This window comes from Ursus arctos, unplaced genomic scaffold (genome assembly GCF_023065955.2).
Source record: "Ursus arctos isolate Adak ecotype North America unplaced genomic scaffold, UrsArc2.0 scaffold_4, whole genome shotgun sequence".
Classification (NCBI taxonomy): Eukaryota; Metazoa; Chordata; class Mammalia; order Carnivora; family Ursidae; genus Ursus; species Ursus arctos.
In genome coordinates this window covers 29,044,505-29,064,679 of record NW_026623056.1, presented here as the reverse complement: position 1 = coordinate 29,064,679, position 20,175 = coordinate 29,044,505, and the positions used below count along the sequence as shown (strand labels likewise).

At 43.7% G+C, this 20,175-nt stretch overlaps 1 protein-coding gene across 9 annotated transcripts in view; it reads left to right on the top strand.

Moving 5' to 3' along the window:
• Nucleotides 1–20,175, top strand: part of KALRN (kalirin RhoGEF kinase) — a 642,459-nt gene that overhangs the window by 389,159 nt on the left and 233,125 nt on the right. For all 9 annotated transcript variants that reach the window (XM_057306496.1, XM_048214817.2, XM_044382637.3 and 6 more), the window contains exons 20-25: nucleotides 600–715; nucleotides 1,196–1,318; nucleotides 8,975–9,157; nucleotides 10,405–10,523; nucleotides 13,397–13,463; nucleotides 14,040–14,149. In XM_057306496.1, coding sequence (XP_057162479.1) covers nucleotides 600–715; nucleotides 1,196–1,318; nucleotides 8,975–9,157; nucleotides 10,405–10,523; nucleotides 13,397–13,463; nucleotides 14,040–14,149 — 718 coding nt within the window. The remainder of the gene's footprint in view (nucleotides 1–599; nucleotides 716–1,195; nucleotides 1,319–8,974; nucleotides 9,158–10,404; nucleotides 10,524–13,396; nucleotides 13,464–14,039; nucleotides 14,150–20,175) is intronic.

The following is a 20,175-nucleotide window of genomic DNA, read 5'->3' as shown; positions in this document are numbered from 1 at the left end:
CCAACACAGCTTCCCTAAGCTCGTGACTTAGCAGTTGTGAAATTGAGGCCGTGCTGTTCAGGTGCCGTGTGCACAGCCTCCTGTATGGGGCAGGGAGTGCGGCTCATGACCCGGGTTATCCGTGCAGTTACACTGGTGCTCACGCTCTTGTTCCTCTCATAGCCTCTCACAGCCTCTCCCAGCACCCAAGAGTGACTAGGATTCTTATCAAGTCCCCTCGCCCTCCATAGGCTCCAGGGGCCAAGTGAGTTAGTTGTTATTTTAGGAACTGACACTTCCCAAGGTCTCTTACCATCAGGGACTGGCTTTGGTATGAAGAGAATCAGGGTCACTTTTAAGTTCCCCTGGGGGCATGCCCTTCCTCCCTTAGCTGATGGCACCTCATCAACAGGCTCTTGCCTCAGCCCCGCTGATCTTGCTTTCCTCTGGGACATTCTTTGTGGACCAGGCTTTCGTGTCCTCATATCCGGTACCTGGATTAGTTCCCTAGGGAGGCTTGGAAGCCACAGGTATCTGGCAGCTGGGGTGCGCGGTGGGAGTGAGCGGCCAGACTTGTTCAGGGCCTTCCCGAACCAGTGCTCGTCTCCTCTGCCTCACAGCCATCTTGAGCGAGCTTTTACAGAGGGAGAACCGCGTCCTGCACTTCTGGACCCTGAAGAAGCGGCGTTTAGACCAGTGCCAGCAATACGTGGTGTTTGAGCGCAGCGCGAAGCAGGTATGCCCATAGCTCTCCCCAGCTTTGCCTCCGTTCGAGGGACTGTGCAGACGCCCCGATGGCCAGGGCATGGGACAGTCCAGAAGAGGGTCATGGCAGCAGGCAGAGTAGACACGGGCGGTGGTGCTGACGAAAGGAAGGAGAACAGACTGTCACTTACCACTCATTCAGCCTTTACCAAGCACGCTGTTACTAGGAGTTGGGAGGAGAGGCTGGGGTTAGATGACCCCTAACTCATGGATGATGCTGGGCCTGGCCTAGAAGATGTGGGCTAGTGGACGAGACACTCTCTTTACCACTAGGATGTTCCGAGTCTAACGGGAGAGGGCTCAGTCATAAAAGCAGCTTCCAAGCTACATACTGACCCAATGGTGCCGGCATTTCCTGGGTCTGTCACACTGTCCCAAACTGTGTAGCAACGCATGTGTTCCTACTGACAGCTGACTTTTGGGGGATGGGGTGTGTTGTTTCCTCCCACAGGCGCTGGACTGGATCCAAGAAACAGGTGAATATTACCTCTCAACACATACCTCCACTGGAGAGACCACAGAGGAGACTCAGGAGCTGCTGAAGGAATATGGGGAATTCAGGGTGCCTGCCAAGGTAGGAAGCATCCCAGAGCCCTCCCCACATCCACCCAGCACTCCCAGACTGGCCAGTTTCACATTACGGAAGGGAGAGCAGCCTCTCTACACCGAAATGCCAACCACAGGGCGGGTGGGGAAGCACAGGTGGGGGGGTCTCCTTTGAAACCTGAATACCCAGAGAACTGCAGCTGCTGGATGGAGCATCTGTCTGAGGGAAGTCGGCTCCTATACACTGCGCCCCAGGTCTAGACTCGCTGTACTCTTTCAGACCCAGTAAGGCTGTGGGATGTATTCATGTGACATGCACACTGCCTGTGTGAACATCTGCACCTATCTGCATATTCTTGGTGTTTGAATGGTTTGGGAAGGCTGCCTTATAGGCCGATGACTATGGATGGGTTCACAAAGCAGGTGAGTGTCTGATTTCCCGAACTGACTACTTCCATCTGGCCTCAGACCAGCAAACGAGACAGGCTGGGGTCTCTGGGGAGCAAAATGTGCATGGGCACACATAGCCCACACCCTCACACCCCCATTCACACTGAGGCAGGAAATGCTAGAGTAGGAGGAAATGTGTTTTCACAGCCAGGATTTGATCTGAGGACCCTTGGGTTTGAATGAAAATCTGATCTGTCTCAGTTCCCTCTTTGTAGCATCCTCGTCCCTCACACTGGGCTCCCTGCCATGGAGGAGCCTGTCTTGGCATCACTTCCTCACATGGCAGATGCTCTTTCCGGATGAGAGCTGTTTTTGTGGGGGGTCATGGCAGGGGCAGGGGGAATGTATTAATGCCCATCCTCCCCAGAGATCCCTCTGACACTAAGACACACTTCCTCTAGTTCGCTGTGACAAAATTCGGCCCTTCGCCTCATTCCTGAATGGATCCTTCACAAGCAGCTCTTCACTTTTTGACTCCTATGCTAGGAAATTTTGATAGTGGGAAACCATCCCCTGCGTCCCTGTGAGCTTGGGGGCCTTTCCATCCAATGTGGAAAGCTGCCAGTTTAGTTAAGAGACTCATTCCAGTGCCAGCTGGAGCAAACAGCACTGGGAAGGTGGCAGATACCTGGAACTCTTTTCAAATCCAAATGAAAATAGCTTTTGAATTACCTGCTTTGTGTCTATCTGCCCCTCTCCAAATAGTGTCAGTAATGAATCATTAACAAGCTGAATGGAATCAGGTCCAGTGGTGGTCCTACCCATGTAAGAGGGATTGTAGTAGAACTTCTTAGCCTCAGAATCTGTTCATAACCTAAGTGGAAATGTAGAGAATTCTTTAGTCCATTTACAAATCTTCTTCCTATCTTTCTTCTCTTTTCCATTCATGTTGTAACCACCGAAATTGGGTTCCATGCTTGTGGCATTTCCTTCCTTCCCATCCATCCTCCTCAGCATCACCTCTCATCTTTAAAACACTGGCTGGGTCATAGTACCACCCAGTCCAAGGACTTCAGTGATTCGCCAGTGCCTTCAGGTTAACAAGCTCCACAGCCGCACGACCTCACGTCCCCAGCTTTATCTCTGTGATTCCTTTGTGCAAATTTTATGCTCCAGCTGAACAGTTGTATTTTCCACCCTCTGAGAAATACATCGTATACATTCTTTCTTCTGTACCTTCTCTATATGATTTTTCTGCCTAGAGTATCATTTTCTTCCTTCTAGTTTATACTTTTTAAAAAGAGCTCACCTTTCTACTGGAGTGCCTCCTCCACTGTGATCCTGCTGACATGCCAAGATGTGATCCGGTCCATCCCCGCACTCCAGCCATTGTTGTCTGTCTAACCCTTAAGGGACCTGCCATGAACTGTCCTGTCCCCCAGTAATCTATATGAAGTGTTATCTCTGATATGAGCCAGCAAGATCCCAAAGGTTAAGAACCACACTTTAGTCACTTACGTGACTGAATCATGCATTGAAGAGAGGCTGTAAATATTTGTGAACATGGGGAAAAAAGAAGTTTGAGTAGATTTCAACGACTTCCTTCCCCAAATCTATATTTAATATGATTCTATTGCTTTGGCTTCCTCTGTTCTCTCTCCCTCCTAACTTAACTCTGTACTAGGGTTTCATTTTCCCCTCTAACATGTTCCAAGTCTTGGGGCTATTCATTATTGGGGTATCTACAGGATAACGAGTCCAGCTGAAGAACTTCTGATAAAAGTCGACAGCCTCCTGTTCCACTCCAGTCCCACTTCCCAGAGGCGAGCCTCCATTAACCAGCCATCTTTGATTGTAATCTTTGTAACCAGTAAAGTGAATTTGAAATGGAAACCAAATTGACCTTAAACCACGGGAGTAAATATGGTGGCCTTCACGACTAAACAGGGTAATAGAGCATGTTGAGTATATTGAATTATTATACTCTGCTCCAAAGAAACAGATCCAGTAGAAGAAACCCTGACTATAAAAAGGTACTTTCTACGTAGCAATCCACAAGTATAAGAATAAAAATAAGATAAAGAGAATTTGGGTGGGGATAAGAGGATAACAAAATTTTTCTTATTGTGGTAGGCTGTAGAAAATCCAGTTAGAAGAATACACAAGATATTTCCTATTATGGGTTTCACAATTTTTATAAGGGGTCAAGGCACATGATAAAAGGAAAGCTTAATCATCTTGACAGCTGGAAGAAATCTATTTCTTTCTAATAGCAAAACTTTTTTTTTTAGGTTCTTTGGTTTTTTGATTTTTACAGTTCAGTGGTTTTGGTATATTCACAAGGCTGTGCAACCATTGCCACTGTCTAGTTCAGGGCATATTAATCGCCCCCAAAACAAACCCCATACCCACTAGCAGTCATTCCCCATTCCTTCCTCTCCTCAGCCCTGGAACCACTAGTCTATTTTCTGTCTTTGTGAATTTGCCTATTCTGGAGATTCCATATAAACAGAATCATGGTATCATATAATATGTGGTCTTTTGTGTCTGGCTTTTTCCACTTATTGTAATGTTGTCAAGATTCATCCATGTTGTAGCCTGTGTCCGCACTTCATTCCTTCTTACGACTGAATAATATTCCATTACAAATATAGGCCACATTCTGTTTATCCATCCCTCAGCTGATGGACATTTGGGTCGTTTTCAGTTTTTGGCTACCACGAACAACGTTGCTATGAATATTCGTAGACAAGCCTTGGTGTAAACATATTTTTTCAGTTCTCTTTGCTATCTACCTAGGAGTGGAATGGCTGAGCCATATGGTGACTCTCTATTTAACTTTTTGAGGAGCTGCTGACCTGTTTTCCAAAGGGGCTGTGCCATGTTCCATCCCCACTGGTGGTGTGTAAGAGTTCCGACTGCTCCACGTCCTCTCCAACACTTGTTATCATTCGTCTTTTTACTATACCCATCCTGGAGGGTGTGACACGGTATCTCACCAGGGTTTTGATTTATCTCCCAATGAGGACTGATGTTGAGAAAACACTTTTAAACTGGTCTTTTTTTCTATGAAAGCGAAAGAAGATTGGACTTAATTCTTCTTAACAAGAGAGAATTAAGTGATAACAAAAGTGACTGGAGCCTGAGCTGAACTAAACTAGCTATCTCAGGAATTCAGGCCACAGGGAAAGGGGACACTGGGTTTGTCAGACTGAGAAATCTGAAAAGTTCAGATAAAAGGTAGGCATTCTGTTTCTGAGACTCAAGAGGAATATAGCTCATCTGCAATAGACATTTTTGAAAGTTTTAGTTTCTCATAGATAATGACAAACTCTGGAATGAATATGAAGATATATCTCAAGAGAACCATTTAGCCATGTCAAGGAGCTCAATAAGTTCCTCTCTATAAAGAATGTATCAATAAATACAAGGAATATCAGCAATGAAAGGCAAATTGGAAGATGATAATGAGATTGTAAGAATGATATCAAGAAGGCTAAATCTTAAAGACTTGTGAGATGTGCAAAAGACACCAAAAGGGCTTTTTATAAACTATATTCAGAGTAGGGTTCACTGATTAGAGAAAGATGGTATGATATTAACTGATCAAAGGAAGGAAGGAAGAGAAAGGGGGGAAAAAAGAAGAAAAACAGAACTACTGACCCCTTCTTTTTTACCTTGAGTTTTCTAGCAGATTCCATAGGATTCAATATGGAAAGAGCAAAACATACATTATAGGGGACCCATGAAGCCCAAGATAAGTGAGATGTCCATTCTACATTTCCAGGCCCAAATGAATTATGTTCCCTAAAGCCTGCCTTTTGTCCACTAGATCCCACCCATACTTCTGACCCTACCGTTTAGAAGCCTCTACAATCTGACCCCCATTTTATCAGTCTAGATAAGTTACTCTGTTTTGGTGGCAAGATTTGAGTTTCAAACTGGCTTGGGTTATGGAAGGGAAATGATATTGTATGGCTATATGTGGAAATGAAGAGAAAAGCCATGCTGGACCTCCCAGGAATCCAAGAAAATCCTAATGACTTGGCCTGATGGGCAGAACAAGAAATGTGACATAGTCTCACCTCTGAACGTGAAAGCTAGACCAAGGGCAGTTCCAGCAACCCCACCATCTGGTCATCTCATGACAGGGGATCAGGAATACGTGATCACCATTACTACAGTTCAGCTTTCCCTTCTCGTCTCGTGTCTGCTGCCTGTGTTTTCACTTCACTTCACTTCTACCCTGCAGCCACCTACCCACTCCCCTATGCAGTTCAAATCCCCAGGAAAAACAACCTTAACTGACCCAGCACAGTGCCCCTGCCCCTGTTTAGATGGAGACTTTAGACCGGGACACCAGTGGATGCATCTTGATGGGCTGCCCCAGTGAGACATGTTTTTACAAACTCTGACCTCATCAGCTGTGGCCGAGCATGTGGCAGCTCACGTGGTGCCCCCGTGGTCACTCATTTGTGAGACATCAGCTCAGGCTACTCTCAGTAGGTGCTATGGGCATGGTTGGGGTCCAGTGTATGGGTCAGATTTTTTTCATTTTATTCTTCCCCATGTAAACCCTCAACTCTTGCTGGTCCGGCTTTACTTACCTCCAAACACAGTATTTACTCACTAATTCACTTACTCAATATTTATGGTACGTCTACTATTTTCTAGACATTGGAGATACAAATGAATAAGATGTAACACTTTTAGAAGTGCATGGTCTGATGAAGGAGACACATAAGTAACTCACGGTGTGGCACTGTGGGGACACTGGAAAGGGCATCCCCCACTCAGCTTGGGAGGAGAGGAGATGAAAGAGGGCCATGGATAGAAAGCAGGGATAAGTAGGAACCACCCATCAGAGCAGGGAGAGCATGTGAGGTTTGGCATGGCTGGTGTTTGGGGGCCATGGAGAGCATGGCAGCTAATGTATGCCAAAGGTAGGTGAGACCACATAGGGAGGGCTTGTCTACACCGCCCAATTTATTGTCCATTTGCTCCCCCAGGTTCCACACATACCTGGGATACTCTTGGTCATAGCCATTCTCCTTCTTGCATCCGAATTGCAGTTTCCATGTTTCAGGCTATGATTTCCCATGATGGAGCTGCCAGTAGGCTATGATTTCCCATAATGGAGCTGCCGCTGCCAGCGGATTGTAAAACCCCCATTTCATGCCAAAGTCTCCTTACTGAGAGCAGAGAATACCTATTTTCAAGAGGTTTACATAAAGATTTCTTGATTATGGCTGCAAAAAAAATTAATCTCTGCTTTAAGTAAATAGCAAACCTTAAAACAGTTTTTCTTAGGGCGGAAAAAAAAACAACCACCCTACATGCAGTAAGCTAGAAGTCCTTAGGCTACCAAGGATCTCTTCTTAACCAATTTCCAGTGCTGTTTTTCTTTGCCTTATCATGGCTGAGGAGATGCTTCTTCTATCCTCAGAGCCACCTTCTTTCCTTCACAACAAAGCTCTTCCGGGCCCTTGTCTTCCAGCCTGGGGACCAGCCCCCTGTCCTGAGATAGGAGAGGCTCAGAAGTGTGAGTTGCTGGAGAGCTGGAGCCCATATCTCCCTGGCCTTGCTTGCCTTTCCAGTCAGGATCTGTCCCTCTCTGGCATTTCTTGAGGGGGTCAGTCTCTCATGGGAGGTCTGTAGATGAGTCTGGAAGGTGAGGGAGGTGGGTGGAGTAAAAAAAGGCTCTTCTGTCTGTTCTACTGTTGCTACAGAGATTTTCTGCCTCAGTTTCCCTCAGTTACCTAGATTCTAGCATGATCCAAAGCTTGAATCTCCGGGAAGCCTGGGTGGCTCAGTTGGTTAAGTGTCTGCCTTCGGCTCAGGTCATGATCCCAGGGTCCTGAGATCAAGTCCCACATCAGGCTCCCTGCTGGAGCCTGCTTCTCCCTCTGCCCCTCCCCCCGCTCATGCTTCCGCTCTCTCTCTCTTTCAAATAAATAAACTCTTTAAAAACAAACAAACAAAAAAACCCTTGAATCTCCTCTCCTCCAATCCAAAAAGTGATAATTTTATTTCTCAGAATATTATTTAAATATTCTTTCCTTTTTCTTAAAATTAATCAAGCTTCCCTGATCTTGGAGTTTCAAAACCCAACCTTAGGATAAAAGATGAGCAAGTGTTTACTTCTTCGAACATCTCCTTTGTTTCCATATTTTACCCAACTTAAGTCCCTCCTCCCCACGGCACCTTTCTTGCCCATGCCAGCCCACCTTCATTTTTTCCTGTTTTAAAATTCCTGCAGTGTTAACTCTGCATACTTCTCATGTTGACATTCAATTTCATAATGCCCTGAGTTATGTAACCACTCTGCATGACAATCTTGTCCCCTATAGAGTGTTCGGGGAAAATGAGTATCTTTTTCTCATCTTTTGTTTACCCCCCAAGCCTGTTTACCCCCCACAGCCCTATGCACAGTGGTGTGGACAGAGTAAGTGTTGAACAAACTTGCTAGAAATGAAATCAATCCAATACACATCAGAACTCCACCTTACTTAGCCCCGTAATAGATACTAGCTTCTTTAACTCTTCACTCTTTCTTCTTCTCTTTCTCCCTCTCTCTCTAATGGAAACTAAAGACAAGATCCTGGTGATGAAAGGGACAGACTTTACTCTTAAATCTGATAATTGGATTTCTTTAGATCCTGGCATGTGCCGCCTTAGCTGTTGACAAAGCCTACTTCAGGCCAGTGCAGTGAAGGGAGAGAACTAGGCGCTGAGGTCCGGAAGCCAACAGGCTCTATCATTCACTTACAAGTGGTATGAACTTGGACAAGCTCTAAGCCTCCCAAGCCTCAGCTTTTTTCATCTGTGGTTCAAAGAGACCCACACCACCTCCTTCCACCCACCTTTTAGAGACTCTTTAAGACTCAAATGAGTCTCAGATGTGACATTAACATGTTCTGTGACCTGATAAAGGACGGTATTAATGTGAGATGCTTACAGTAAACATGATGGCTAACATGTATTGCTTCCTGAGCTCTTAACGTGAGTTCTGTGTCCCAGGCACTGTTCTGAGCATTCTACATTGTCAACTCATGAAATGCTCACAACAACCCTATGATGGAGGATTATTATGATCCCTGTTTTGCAGATAAAGGAACCGAGGCACAGAGGATTTAAGTAATTTGTTCAAGACCTCCCAGCTAGTGACAGAGCTGAGCTATAAACCCAGGCAGGCAGTTAGGTATCTGTGGCTGCTGTGAAGAAAAGGGGAATGGGAGTGAAGGGCCGTGAGAGTAAATGTAATCTCGTAACTTGAGACCATCTTTTGGGACAGCAAACAAAGGAGAAGGTGAAGCTTCTGATTCAACTGGCCGATAGCTTTGTGGAAAAAGGCCACATTCATGCCACAGAGATCAGGAAATGGGTGACTACAGTGGACAAGCATTACAGAGACTTCTCCTTGAGGATGGGAAAGTATCGATACTCCCTGGAGAAAGCACTAGGCGTCAACACAGAGGTAGGTATGGGGGTGGCCTAGCTGAGACATCCTCCCTTATCTCTCTCAGCACCGCTGCTCTCATCACCATGGAAGGAGGTGGGACTTCCAGAGCAGTCTTTCTGAGCTCTTGACTCCTAGAACGCTTGTCTCGTGTGATTTTTCTAGCGGAGGGGATGGACCTTGATGAGCCATTGGCCTCCAGCCCCTCATGATTAGTGCTAGATAGCAAAATTGGCTAGCCAGGGGTGGGCCCATGCCTACAGAACAGAGTTTTTCTACGTGTAGAGTTAACTGTTGACTTTGAGGACTAAACCCTTTACCTTGGCTTCATCAGTACCCTCTTCCACCCAATTATGTTAATCAGCAAATGTTAAGGTTCCCGGTATGTATAACTGTGTTCTTTCAAGAATAAGGGATGCAATTGTGCAAAGGCTATTTGACATTTCAACGAAAAGAGGAACAATTTGCCAAGAATCAAGGGAAGACTGACTTTTAATCTCTTCTTTGTAATAGAGGTCAGTAACCTATGAATTAAGAACTAAATATAGGCTGGCAATTTAATCCTAGGATTTCTAATTCTTTAATCTTTAAATAGGCTGATGCTCTGAAGCAGAACAGACTAGAGAGTGAACTGGTTAAACCACTAAAATTGGGGGAGATAATAACACCTCCCCCAGGCTTTAAACCGTGAGATTTTTTTCTAAAGGTTTCCATCCTGTATAAATACAAAACAGTGGTCAAAATAAGCCAGGATGGGCAAATTTAATAATTATTCTATCATTTAGCTCTCTCTTTCCAAGGGAAGCTGCTTGTTTAAATAAAAATATTGACTTTCATTCTTTTCCCTTGACAAATGAAAGTTTTCCTGTGTCTATATGTGTTTCTGTTTCACATCTATTTTAATGGTTAGTAACCAATTTTAGACTAGTGTGTGTGTGTGTGTGTGTGTGTGTACATTTAGATTTAATCAGGACTGAAGTCCTTGGGGAAATATGACACTAATTATTAAATGTGTTTATTGTTTTCCCTGCTGTGGATATTAGCTCTGACCATTTGACCTGAACATTTTTAATCTTTCTTATTTAAAAAAAAAAATATGCTATGAAGAAGAGGACTTGTAGGTGGCCGTTTGTGGGATTCCCTGTCTTTTCAACCTGCTCCGTTGTATCTTCCTCTCTTTTTGCCTTCTACGGGCTCCCCTGACTCTGATGAGTTCCTGTCCCAAGGCATCTCTAAGGTGACCTCTGCGATCTCTCTGTGTGTAGGACAATAAGGACCTGGAGCTGGACATCATCCCAGCAAGCCTTTCAGATCGTGAGGTCAAGCTACGGGACGCCAACCACGAAGTCAATGAAGAGAAGCGGAAGTCAGCCCGGAAGAAAGAGTATGTGTTGGGGAGCTTTTACCTAGGTAGCAAGCTCCTCATGACTATGCTTGGTTTTCACTGCTCCATGTCCCTTTGGACAGCTTCGTGTGTCCTTATGACCACCCACAGAGGTTGGAATGGACAGACATGATGCTTCCATCCACATTTCACACTAATCAAGAATTATAGAGCATTGGATAGTGGAAACAATGAACCATGTCCACCTTACAAAACATTTCATGATCGCTGTGCTTTCTTTATACTGGTGTTAGAAAGTTACACATACCCAGAGATCTTTGCAAGGGCTTTATGAAGAATATTTTGACAGATTCCTTTCAGGTAGTGCTGGGGGAAAAAAATAGTATGTCCTAAAATTAAGAAGCCCAATGTAGTTGATCTTACAAAATAAAGTAGGAACACAGGTCCCTTGGAGCTGGAGAAACTGAAGCTGTTCTGCAAAGCCCAGAGCTTGTGTTTTATCTGGGAAATGTATTAGTTTGTTTGGGCTGCTGTGACAAAGTATGACAAATTGGATGATTTAAACAACAGAAATATATTGCTTCACAGTTCTGAGACAGGAAGTCTGAGGTCAAAGCGTTGGCAGGGCTGAGTCCTTCTGAGGGCCGGGGGGGAAGGAATGTTCCAGGCCTTTCTCCTTACCTTCTAGATGGCTGACTGCGGGTGCACATGGCATTCTTCCTAAATAGATACCTATATCCAGATTTCTCCTTTTTTAATGACACCAGTCACTTTGTAATAGGGGCCTACCCTTTTCCAGTATAACCCAATCGTAACAGTTTACATTTGCAATTGACTGTTTCTAAATAAGGTTACATTCTCAGGTATTAGGGGTTGGGACTTTAACGTATGATTTTGGGGGGTGGGGTGGCAAAACAATTCAGCCTATAATAGGGAAGGAAATGAAGAGACCACACTTGGCCATATCTTCCTGCTGCACTCTCTCCAGGACACCAAATAGCCAGAAGATGGGAAAGGACAAGTGGAAAAGAAAACAAAATGGGGTGGAGGGTAATGGAGCTGAATTATGAAGAAGACAGGTTAAACTGCAGGAAGCAGATGGAGAAAAAGGGACAAGGTAGAAGAATACCAGAGACCTAAGGGAGTGAAATCAAAGACAACTTTCCAAAGCATGTCAGATTATGTCCCTTCTGATTTTCCTTCTGTCCTCGTCTACCAAGCACCTGCAACCTATACGAAACTTTGCTTATGTGATCTTATTTAATCCTTGCAGCACCCCGGTGTGGTCAGCTGGTTTATAAGGAGTCTGAGGTTTGGAGAAGCCAGTCCTACTTCCAGTAAATGACAAAATAATAATTCAGCTCTTATTTGTCTGACTTCAAAGCTCACGCCCCTTCCACTCTTCCAATAGAGTAAGAGAGTGGCTAGTGAACTCTTGCAAAAGGGAATTTTTTGAGTCAGTACTTTAATATTAATGGAAAAGCCCTTGCCAGAACAATGGATTGCTTTAAGGAAAATCCCACAAAGACAAAGGTCCGGGAAAAATGCTGCCCATTTTCATATTTCTTGTGAAATTTCCAACAGGGGACACTTTGGGGCTAACCACTCTCAAAATGTTCATGTGATGACGAAGACACCTGCAAGTAGGGGTTTTCATTATGAGCTACCATGAAAATCTGACATAGCCTAAGATAAATGTATAAATCTATATGTCGACTCAATTAGATGTTACTGCATCACATGCCAGCCAAGAAGCACCATTTCTAAGAAAAATCTGTGAAAGAAAGCAAATGAAGTCAGTATGCTGCGGTGAAGCCATGTACCATCAGTGTAGCAAGCGCCCAAGAAGGTCGTGTTGTTCAGGGGCCCAAGGGCAAGGGAGCCCTCTCCTTGCAGATATGGAGCACAAGCTTTCCGTCTGCGGAGACTGAAGGGCAGTCACAATCATTAACTTGTGTTCCACTTGTGATCCATGCTCCGCTTCGTGCGGGCCAGTTTGGGCTGTAAGTGAGCCCCGTTAGAAACAGTGTCAAAGTGCATAGGATCATCTAGGCCAGAGGTCCGCAAACTGTGACTCACGGGCCAAATCTGACCCCCCACCTGTTTCATACAGTCTGTAAGTGAAAAAGTATTTTTTATATTTTTCAGTGGTTGCAATAATACCAGAAGAAAAATATTTTGTGATGTGAAAATTAGATGAAACTCTTCTGTGTCCATAAATAAGGTTTTATTGGAACACAGCCACACTTACTATTTTTTTTATATATTGTCCATGGCTCCTTTCACATGACAACAGCAAAGTGGAGTGGTTGTGACAGAGACTTAATGGCCCACGAATATTCACTGTCTAGCTCTTTACAGACAAGGATTGCTACCCACCAGTGTCCGTGGTGGTGTCTCGGGCACCTGTGCCTGGCTTTTAAACCCGGCTTAACTGATGGTACCGCAGAGCATTTTGGTAAAAAGTCAGCACTTCTGGCGAACAGAAATCATCATTCCGGGAGCTGCGAGAGAAAGGCAGGATGCTGAGAGTCAAGCCACCCAGCTGGTGGAAATGAATACGAGCGGCCCCTCGTGCTTGTGCACGCCCTCGAGCACACACGTGCAGCCCAGAACACATGCGCGTCAGCACAGCATCTCACGGGGGTGGAACTGGGGCAAAGAAGGGCAAGAATGCAGCAGCAGCTGAACACAAACATGCTGGAGAGGTGCAGCACGAGGGATCAGGGTGACAGGGACTCAGAGGGTAATGCTCAGAGGCAGGGAGTTTGGAGGAGAGGAAGAGACCTGTTGGGGAAGTCAAAACTTGGGTCATTCGGGACTGTCATACACGCTGGAGTGGGGAAGTGAAGTTTGAAGGAAGGGCGGTGTTAGATCTCGAACCAATGACAAGCCTGTTTGTTTTCTTCTAGATTCATTATGGCCGAGTTGCTGCAGACGGAGAAGGCATATGTAAGGGACTTACATGAGTGCTTAGAGGTAGGTCTTGCAGTAATCAGTGCACAGCTGTATTAGAAAAATGACAGCCTTGCCACTGTCAAGTCCCTGAGAGAAGCTCCGTGCTGTCTCCTCCCAGAGCTTCACAAATAAAAGCCAATGGAGGAAAGCTTTCTCCCAGAGTCCGTAGTAATTGCATGGGAGTTGAAAATGCTTTTGAAAAGAAACTTTTCTCAAACTGGAGCTGGACCCGGCAAAAACGTATAGAAGACTTGAATTCAAAGTAAAATAAAAAACCATGACATAATCAATGAACTTGAGTCTGCAAATCTGCACCCCCCACCCCCGCCCAACACACTCAAACACACACACATTTAATAAATAAGAGGAACGTGGAGTTTGTGCTTTGCTGAAGTTCAGGATGTGAGTTTCCCTGGCAACAGCTGAAGATAATGGAACGTTTGGGTTTTCTTTCTTCCCGTTCTGTGTATTTACCATCTCACTTTGTACATTCTGCATGCAAGCCCAGTGTGAGTCTCACCCCTCCCATGTGAAGACCTGTTTATTGTGTCTGCATCTGTAGTGCTTGCCAGTGATGAAGCTGTTGCTGTCTTACAGACCTACCTGTGGGAAATGACCAGCGGCGTGGAGGAGATCCCCCCTGGGATCCTTAATAAAGAGCACATCATCTTTGGCAACATCCAGGAGATCTACGATTTTCATAACAAGTAGGTTGGTGGAGGATTTCCCCAGAGCATACTTAGGGCCATGAATTCCCATCATCGGGGCTTCCCAACGGGTGGATCAAAGCTGATTGGTAAATCCTACCTGATAATATTACCTGTTAAATTTTCTTAGTCAGTTGCTCAGACTCTTTTCTCACTCGTCCCTCTGTCTCCACAATTGTCCAAAGTCTCTGGTAAAGAGTGAAGTCAAGTATTTGACAGCATCTGTTCCCAGTTCTCCTTAGGGTCCTACCTGGCAACACCTTCCTAGCCAATCAGAAGGATAACCAAGCTCCTAGGAGCTGAAAGTAGAGTCTCCTCAGTAAAACCGTAGGAAATCCTGACAGTAATCTAAGGCTAATCGTTCTGCCCTGTGGGCCTTGGGTTTCAAATTCCATTGTTAGGTTTTTTTCCAACCTGAGTCCTTCCTCCATTCCCCAGCCACTTCATTATCCCCACCCCCAACCAAAACAAAAACATAGGTAAATGTGTAGATAGATAACCAAAATACCTAATGGAACACAGTTCTTGACAGCTTATAGGGGAGAACATCAATCGGCCCTCTATGTTTTGTTGAGATGAGTAGAACCATAGAGCCCTAAAGCTTCACAATTCAATTTGTCCAGCCCCCAATTTAAGGATCTTATCTACAGCACACGAAACATGTTGCATTGTGAACAGAGTTAGCAAGAACATTGGCTGGTTAATTACATAGCCAACTAATGGAAATAACTCAGTTTTCAAAATACAAAGAGAGAGAATCTGAAGGCACAGGAGTAGTGTTGGTGTGAAGTCTTAGGCTCTCTCGGGACCCTGTCACAGAAAGGGGCCAAGAGGTAGAGGTTCAGTGTTGTAGGATACAGTTCAGAGGAAGTCCTATAGTCAGGCTCATCGAGGCATTTACTGAGATCAAACTCCCAGCCCCAAGAGTTCCTGATGAGATGTATAGAGGTGAGGCAAGACTCCAGAACAGCACTCTCCAATAGAGCTTTCTGCCATGATAGAACTATTCCATGTCTGTGCTGTTCAATCCAATAGCCAGTAGACATGCATGGCCATTCAACACTTGAAATGTGACCTGTGCTGCCGAGAACTGAATTTTTAACTTTATTCAATTTAATAAATTTAGATGGCAAGTAGCTACCAGAGCAGACAGCCCAGCTGTAGAAAATAAGACCTCAGTATTGCCCTTCGCTAGGAATGACCAAGAGCAAGCAAGTTTGGTATAAAATGATCCTGGGCTCTAAAATGCCTAAATAAGATAGGGAGACCCACTCTTATCGACTCCTGATGATTAACGCCCTCTTACGTCATCAAATGGCATTCGTTTTTAAAGAACATAAAATGCGCAGTTTCTATAACATCTTAACCTTGTCAGACTATGAAACCAGTAATTTCTAGGGGGGTAAAACCTTCTGACTTTCTGGAGTACTTAATAAAAGTTCCCAGTCCTTTTTTTTTTTTTTTTTTATCACAAATTTTAGCACTCTCCATTTGGTTTGCCTGGAAATCTCTAGACAGAAATATTCTCTCCTCATGTCTCTTTAATAAGATCCCAGTAAAGCCATTCTTGACCCCTGATCCCCAGTTCTGACCCCTGAGTCCCACTCAGCATTACCCCATCTCCCCCTGATATCTGAGAAGACAGTGGACTGGTAAGCAGAAAGGCTGGATGCTTTCACTTTTTCGATTTATGGTCTCTGGGATTTAGTCAGCAAGTCTCACTTTCCCTGTATTCTTACCAAAATTACTAAGTATAGAAGTCTAGAATCACAGCATGCACTTTCTTGCGAGCCCTGCTTTTGCCAAATCAATGTATGAGAGAAAAAAATATTCATGTCAGAATGGACCAATTGTAACAACGTATCTACCTCTTACTCTCGTTTCATGATACCACTCTAATAAGGCACAGTAAGCAGTTTGGTAGTTTTTAAATAGCTGCAGGAGCTACCAGTTGCAAAATGCAGTTCTAAGAAGCCATTAAAAAAAAAAAAACCTCAAGTTAAACCATATGGAATGCTACATTTTGTAGAGGAATAAATTTAATTATCAAGAACATAGCTACGCAGCAAATGTTACCTATTTATAACATTTTAAAGAACCAAGAAGAAAATAAAAACCAGCCTCTGAACAGCTGAAAGAGGTAGCACGAAGATAAAATTTTTATCTTTTCGCAGAAGGACCTTTTTTTTTTAATTTTTTATGATGTTCTGTTTCTATCCTACCTAATAGCCACCTCACCTCTCGTTAAATTGTTTAACAATCTTGTTAGATGATTAGATCATTTCTAAGACCATAGCAACTTAGAAGCAGTGAATAAATGTCAAGAACTTGAGCAAGTAGGTTGATCATACCAGCTGAAAGTAATAGAAGACAGATAAACTGGAAAAAAAAACCCACCCCAGATCACAGTGGTCAAGGGCTACTCGGTGTTGATGACAGTGATCCTTTATCCTGATATAGAAGCCAACACAGCCACTGTGTTATAATAGTAATACTATAATAGAATAACTGATACTAGTAATAACCCTGAATAATTAGTATATTCTGCATTAAAAAGAAAGGAATTCTGCAATGCATATAGAAAGCTCTCCACCAAAAAAATTAATGTTTTAAATTATTCACAACTTAAGGGAACATCCAAGAAAATAAAGCTGTATAATCTCCAGGATCTAAAGGCCAAGACTTTTCTTATAGTATGTGCTTTCTCCTTATGCCATACAAATTTCAGTTAATTGAAAAAAGCATAGCACCTCTAAAATCTCTAATAAATAAGGGAGGAAAAGGCAATTAAGGCAACTTTGAAAATATAGCAAATGTGAACTCCATAAAAGGACCCATGTCTTTTACTCCATAACTCTGGCACACAGTACACTGTAAGTCAATATTTGGTGGGTGGATAGATGGATGGATGGACGAACGGACACACAGACTAAAAACAGAATTACAGTTTGCAGATTTGTGGGCTAGTGCCATTGAAGTCATAATTGAGTCTTCTGTTTGTGAAAGGCTCAAAATAGGGAAAACCAGTAGGTATGATTTTTTTCCCCATCACTACCAGAACCTTCACAATTATAACCTTAATAGCAAAATAATATGAAGGAGTTTCCTGGGGGCTTTTTTATGATTTTTAGTTTTTGTATTTGTGTGTAGTTGACACATAATGTTACATTAGTTTCAGGTGTACAACATGCTGATTTGATGGGTTTATATATTATGCTATGCTGACCACAAGCATTGCTATCATCCATCACCGTAGAACACAATTACAGTGTCATTGACTGTATTTCTTTTTTTTTTAATATTTTATTTATTTGAGAGACAGAGTAAGCGCAAGCAGGGGGAGCGGCAGAGAAGAGGGAGAGGGAGAAGCAGGCCCCCCACTGAGCAGGGAGCCTGATGCTGGGCTTGATCCCAGGACCCTGGGGTCATGACCTGAGCCAAAGGCAGACACTTAACCGACCGAGCCACCCAGGCTCCCCTCATTGACAGTATTTCTTATGCTGTGCCTTTCATTCCCATGATTTACTCATTCCACAACTGGAGGCCTGTATCTACCCTTCCCTTCACCCATTTTGCCCATGTCCCCGTACCCCTCCATCTGGCAACCATCAGTTTGTTCTCTATATTTGCAGCTCTGATTCTGGTTTTTGTTGTTTATTCATTTGGGTTTTTTTTTCAGATTCCACATATGAGTAAAATCATATGGTATTTGTCTTTCTCCATCTGACTTATTTCATTTAGCATAATATCCTCTAGGTCCATCCATGTTGCCACAAATGGCACAGTGTCAACCTTTTTTACAGCTGTGTAATATTTCTGTGTGTGTGTGCGTGTGTGTGTGTGTGTGTGTGTGTGTACACACCCCACATCTTCCTTATCCATTCATCTACTGATGGACTCTTAGGTCACTTCCTTATCTTGGCTATTGTAGATAATGCTGCAATAAACATAGGGGTGCATATATATTTTCCAATTAGTGTTTTCATTTTCTTTGGGTAAAGATTCAGTGGTGGAATTATTGGGTCCTGTGGTATTTCTATTTTTAATTTTTTGAGGACCCTCCATATGATTTTCCATAGTGGCTGCACCAATTTATATTCCCACCAACAGTGCACAAGGGTTCCTTTTTCTCCACATCCTGGCCAACAATTGTTATTTCTCCCCTTTTTGTTTTATTTTAGCCATTCTGACAGGTATAAGGTGATATCTCATTGTGGTTTCGATTTGCATTTCCCTGATGATCAGTGATATGGAACACCTTATCGTGTTGTCTGTCGGCCATCTGTATGTCTTCTTTGGAAAATATCTATTCAGTTCCTCTGCCTTTTTTTTTTTTTTAATTGGATTGGTTTTTGGGGTTGGGGCTGGTGTTGTATAAATTATTTTATATTTTGGACACAAACTTCCTGGGGCTTCTTAATGAGAGGACCATACAAGGGTTTAAACACCTGTTTGCTTTTCAGGAATACTTAGAAATAGTCACTTTTTAACCTGAAAATATCCAAAGGTTCTTTTTAACCCCAATTATTTGCATCTTTACAAAGTTACTATTTAGTGCTATCTAACAGCAAACACACTTCTCTCATTTCTAGTGCACAGCTCTGTTTTCTGCTTATACTCCAGAGAGTGAGGGAAGGAGGGAGGGAGGGAGGGAGGGAGGGAGGGAGGGAGGGAGGGAAGAAGATCGGAAGGCCGAGAGATTGAGATTGACATTACCTGGATGACACAGTTAGCTTAGTCACTGGGGAGTTACTACCTAGACCGAGGGGGTTATGGTGAATATGTTGCATTTCTCAGCTAGTTAGTATTGATCTTTTAAATGGTGTCACTTTGAAAAATGACAACCAGGATTAGTGGTGTGTGTGTGTGTGTGTGTGTGTGTGTGATCTTTCTCAAGGACCTTTGTCTATACAGATATTGAATGGAGAAATTCTCAAGCACCAAAATTTCTATAAAGAAGAGCAATTCAACATGTAGAAGTTACCCCCCACAAGTGGTGGTTTTAACTGAAGTTGGAGGTTTGAGTGGAATGATACTCAATTTTCACCCTCTGTTCTTCCCATTGTCATACTACGTCTCCTTTTTATAGAATCATAAAGATAATGAAACTTAGATACACAAGACCTAAATCCATTTCTATTGTATTTTCCTGAGCATTCCAGGAGCACTCAGATAAGATAGCATATTCCATAAATAGATCCCCCAAACAGTCATGGTTTTTTTTTTTTTTTTTAACTACAGTCTCCCACTTGGACTAACCTATAACTTCAAAAAAAAAATTTATTCACTTTCAGTTTGCCTTGATGATTAGATTTTCAGCTCCGGTAAGAACAGCTGTTTAAAATGCTTATCACCTTCAGTTAAATCTGAACTTTACTTTTTGCTCTTCAGTTATTTTTCTATTATTTGTGTGTGAATCTGAGCAACAACATTTGTATAAAATCTTTGCTGTCAGGGCTCAGAGGGTCCTCCTCACCACCAAGTACGACCGTCTCCATTTACCATAAGGACACTGAGAGCCAGAGAGGAACCAGTGACTTACCCAGTACTAGCACACCCTCTCCCTCTTTAAAGATCAGGCATAGATTCTGGGGCTTTGTGCTCTCTCCCCATCCCCCACTCCACAGACCACCAACCGGGACTGCCAAAGCTGGTCAGTTTGGTTCTAATCAGCTTCTCTGGATTCCCAAGTTTCAGGCACACTTCAGCTCATTTCTTCCACGGGTATGTCATCCAGGTCCCACACTCTTACAGTAATTACCTGAAATAGGTCATTTTTCAGCCAGGGTTGGGAAGGCAAATAGAGGACCAACAACCAGGTATCCGTCCTGTACATTGCTTCCCTGCAGACTTGGCCAGAAGGGTAGATTTGGCCTTGGCCACCCCCGTTGCACTCCCAGCCTAGCATTCCTGGGCTCGAGGCTGGGGTCAGAGCTGTGTGGGGCTAAGTTGGAGCAAGACCAGGCCAGGATCAACCTACCAGGATACCAGGTAGCCAGGGTCAGCCAGCAGCAGATGGTGGTGTG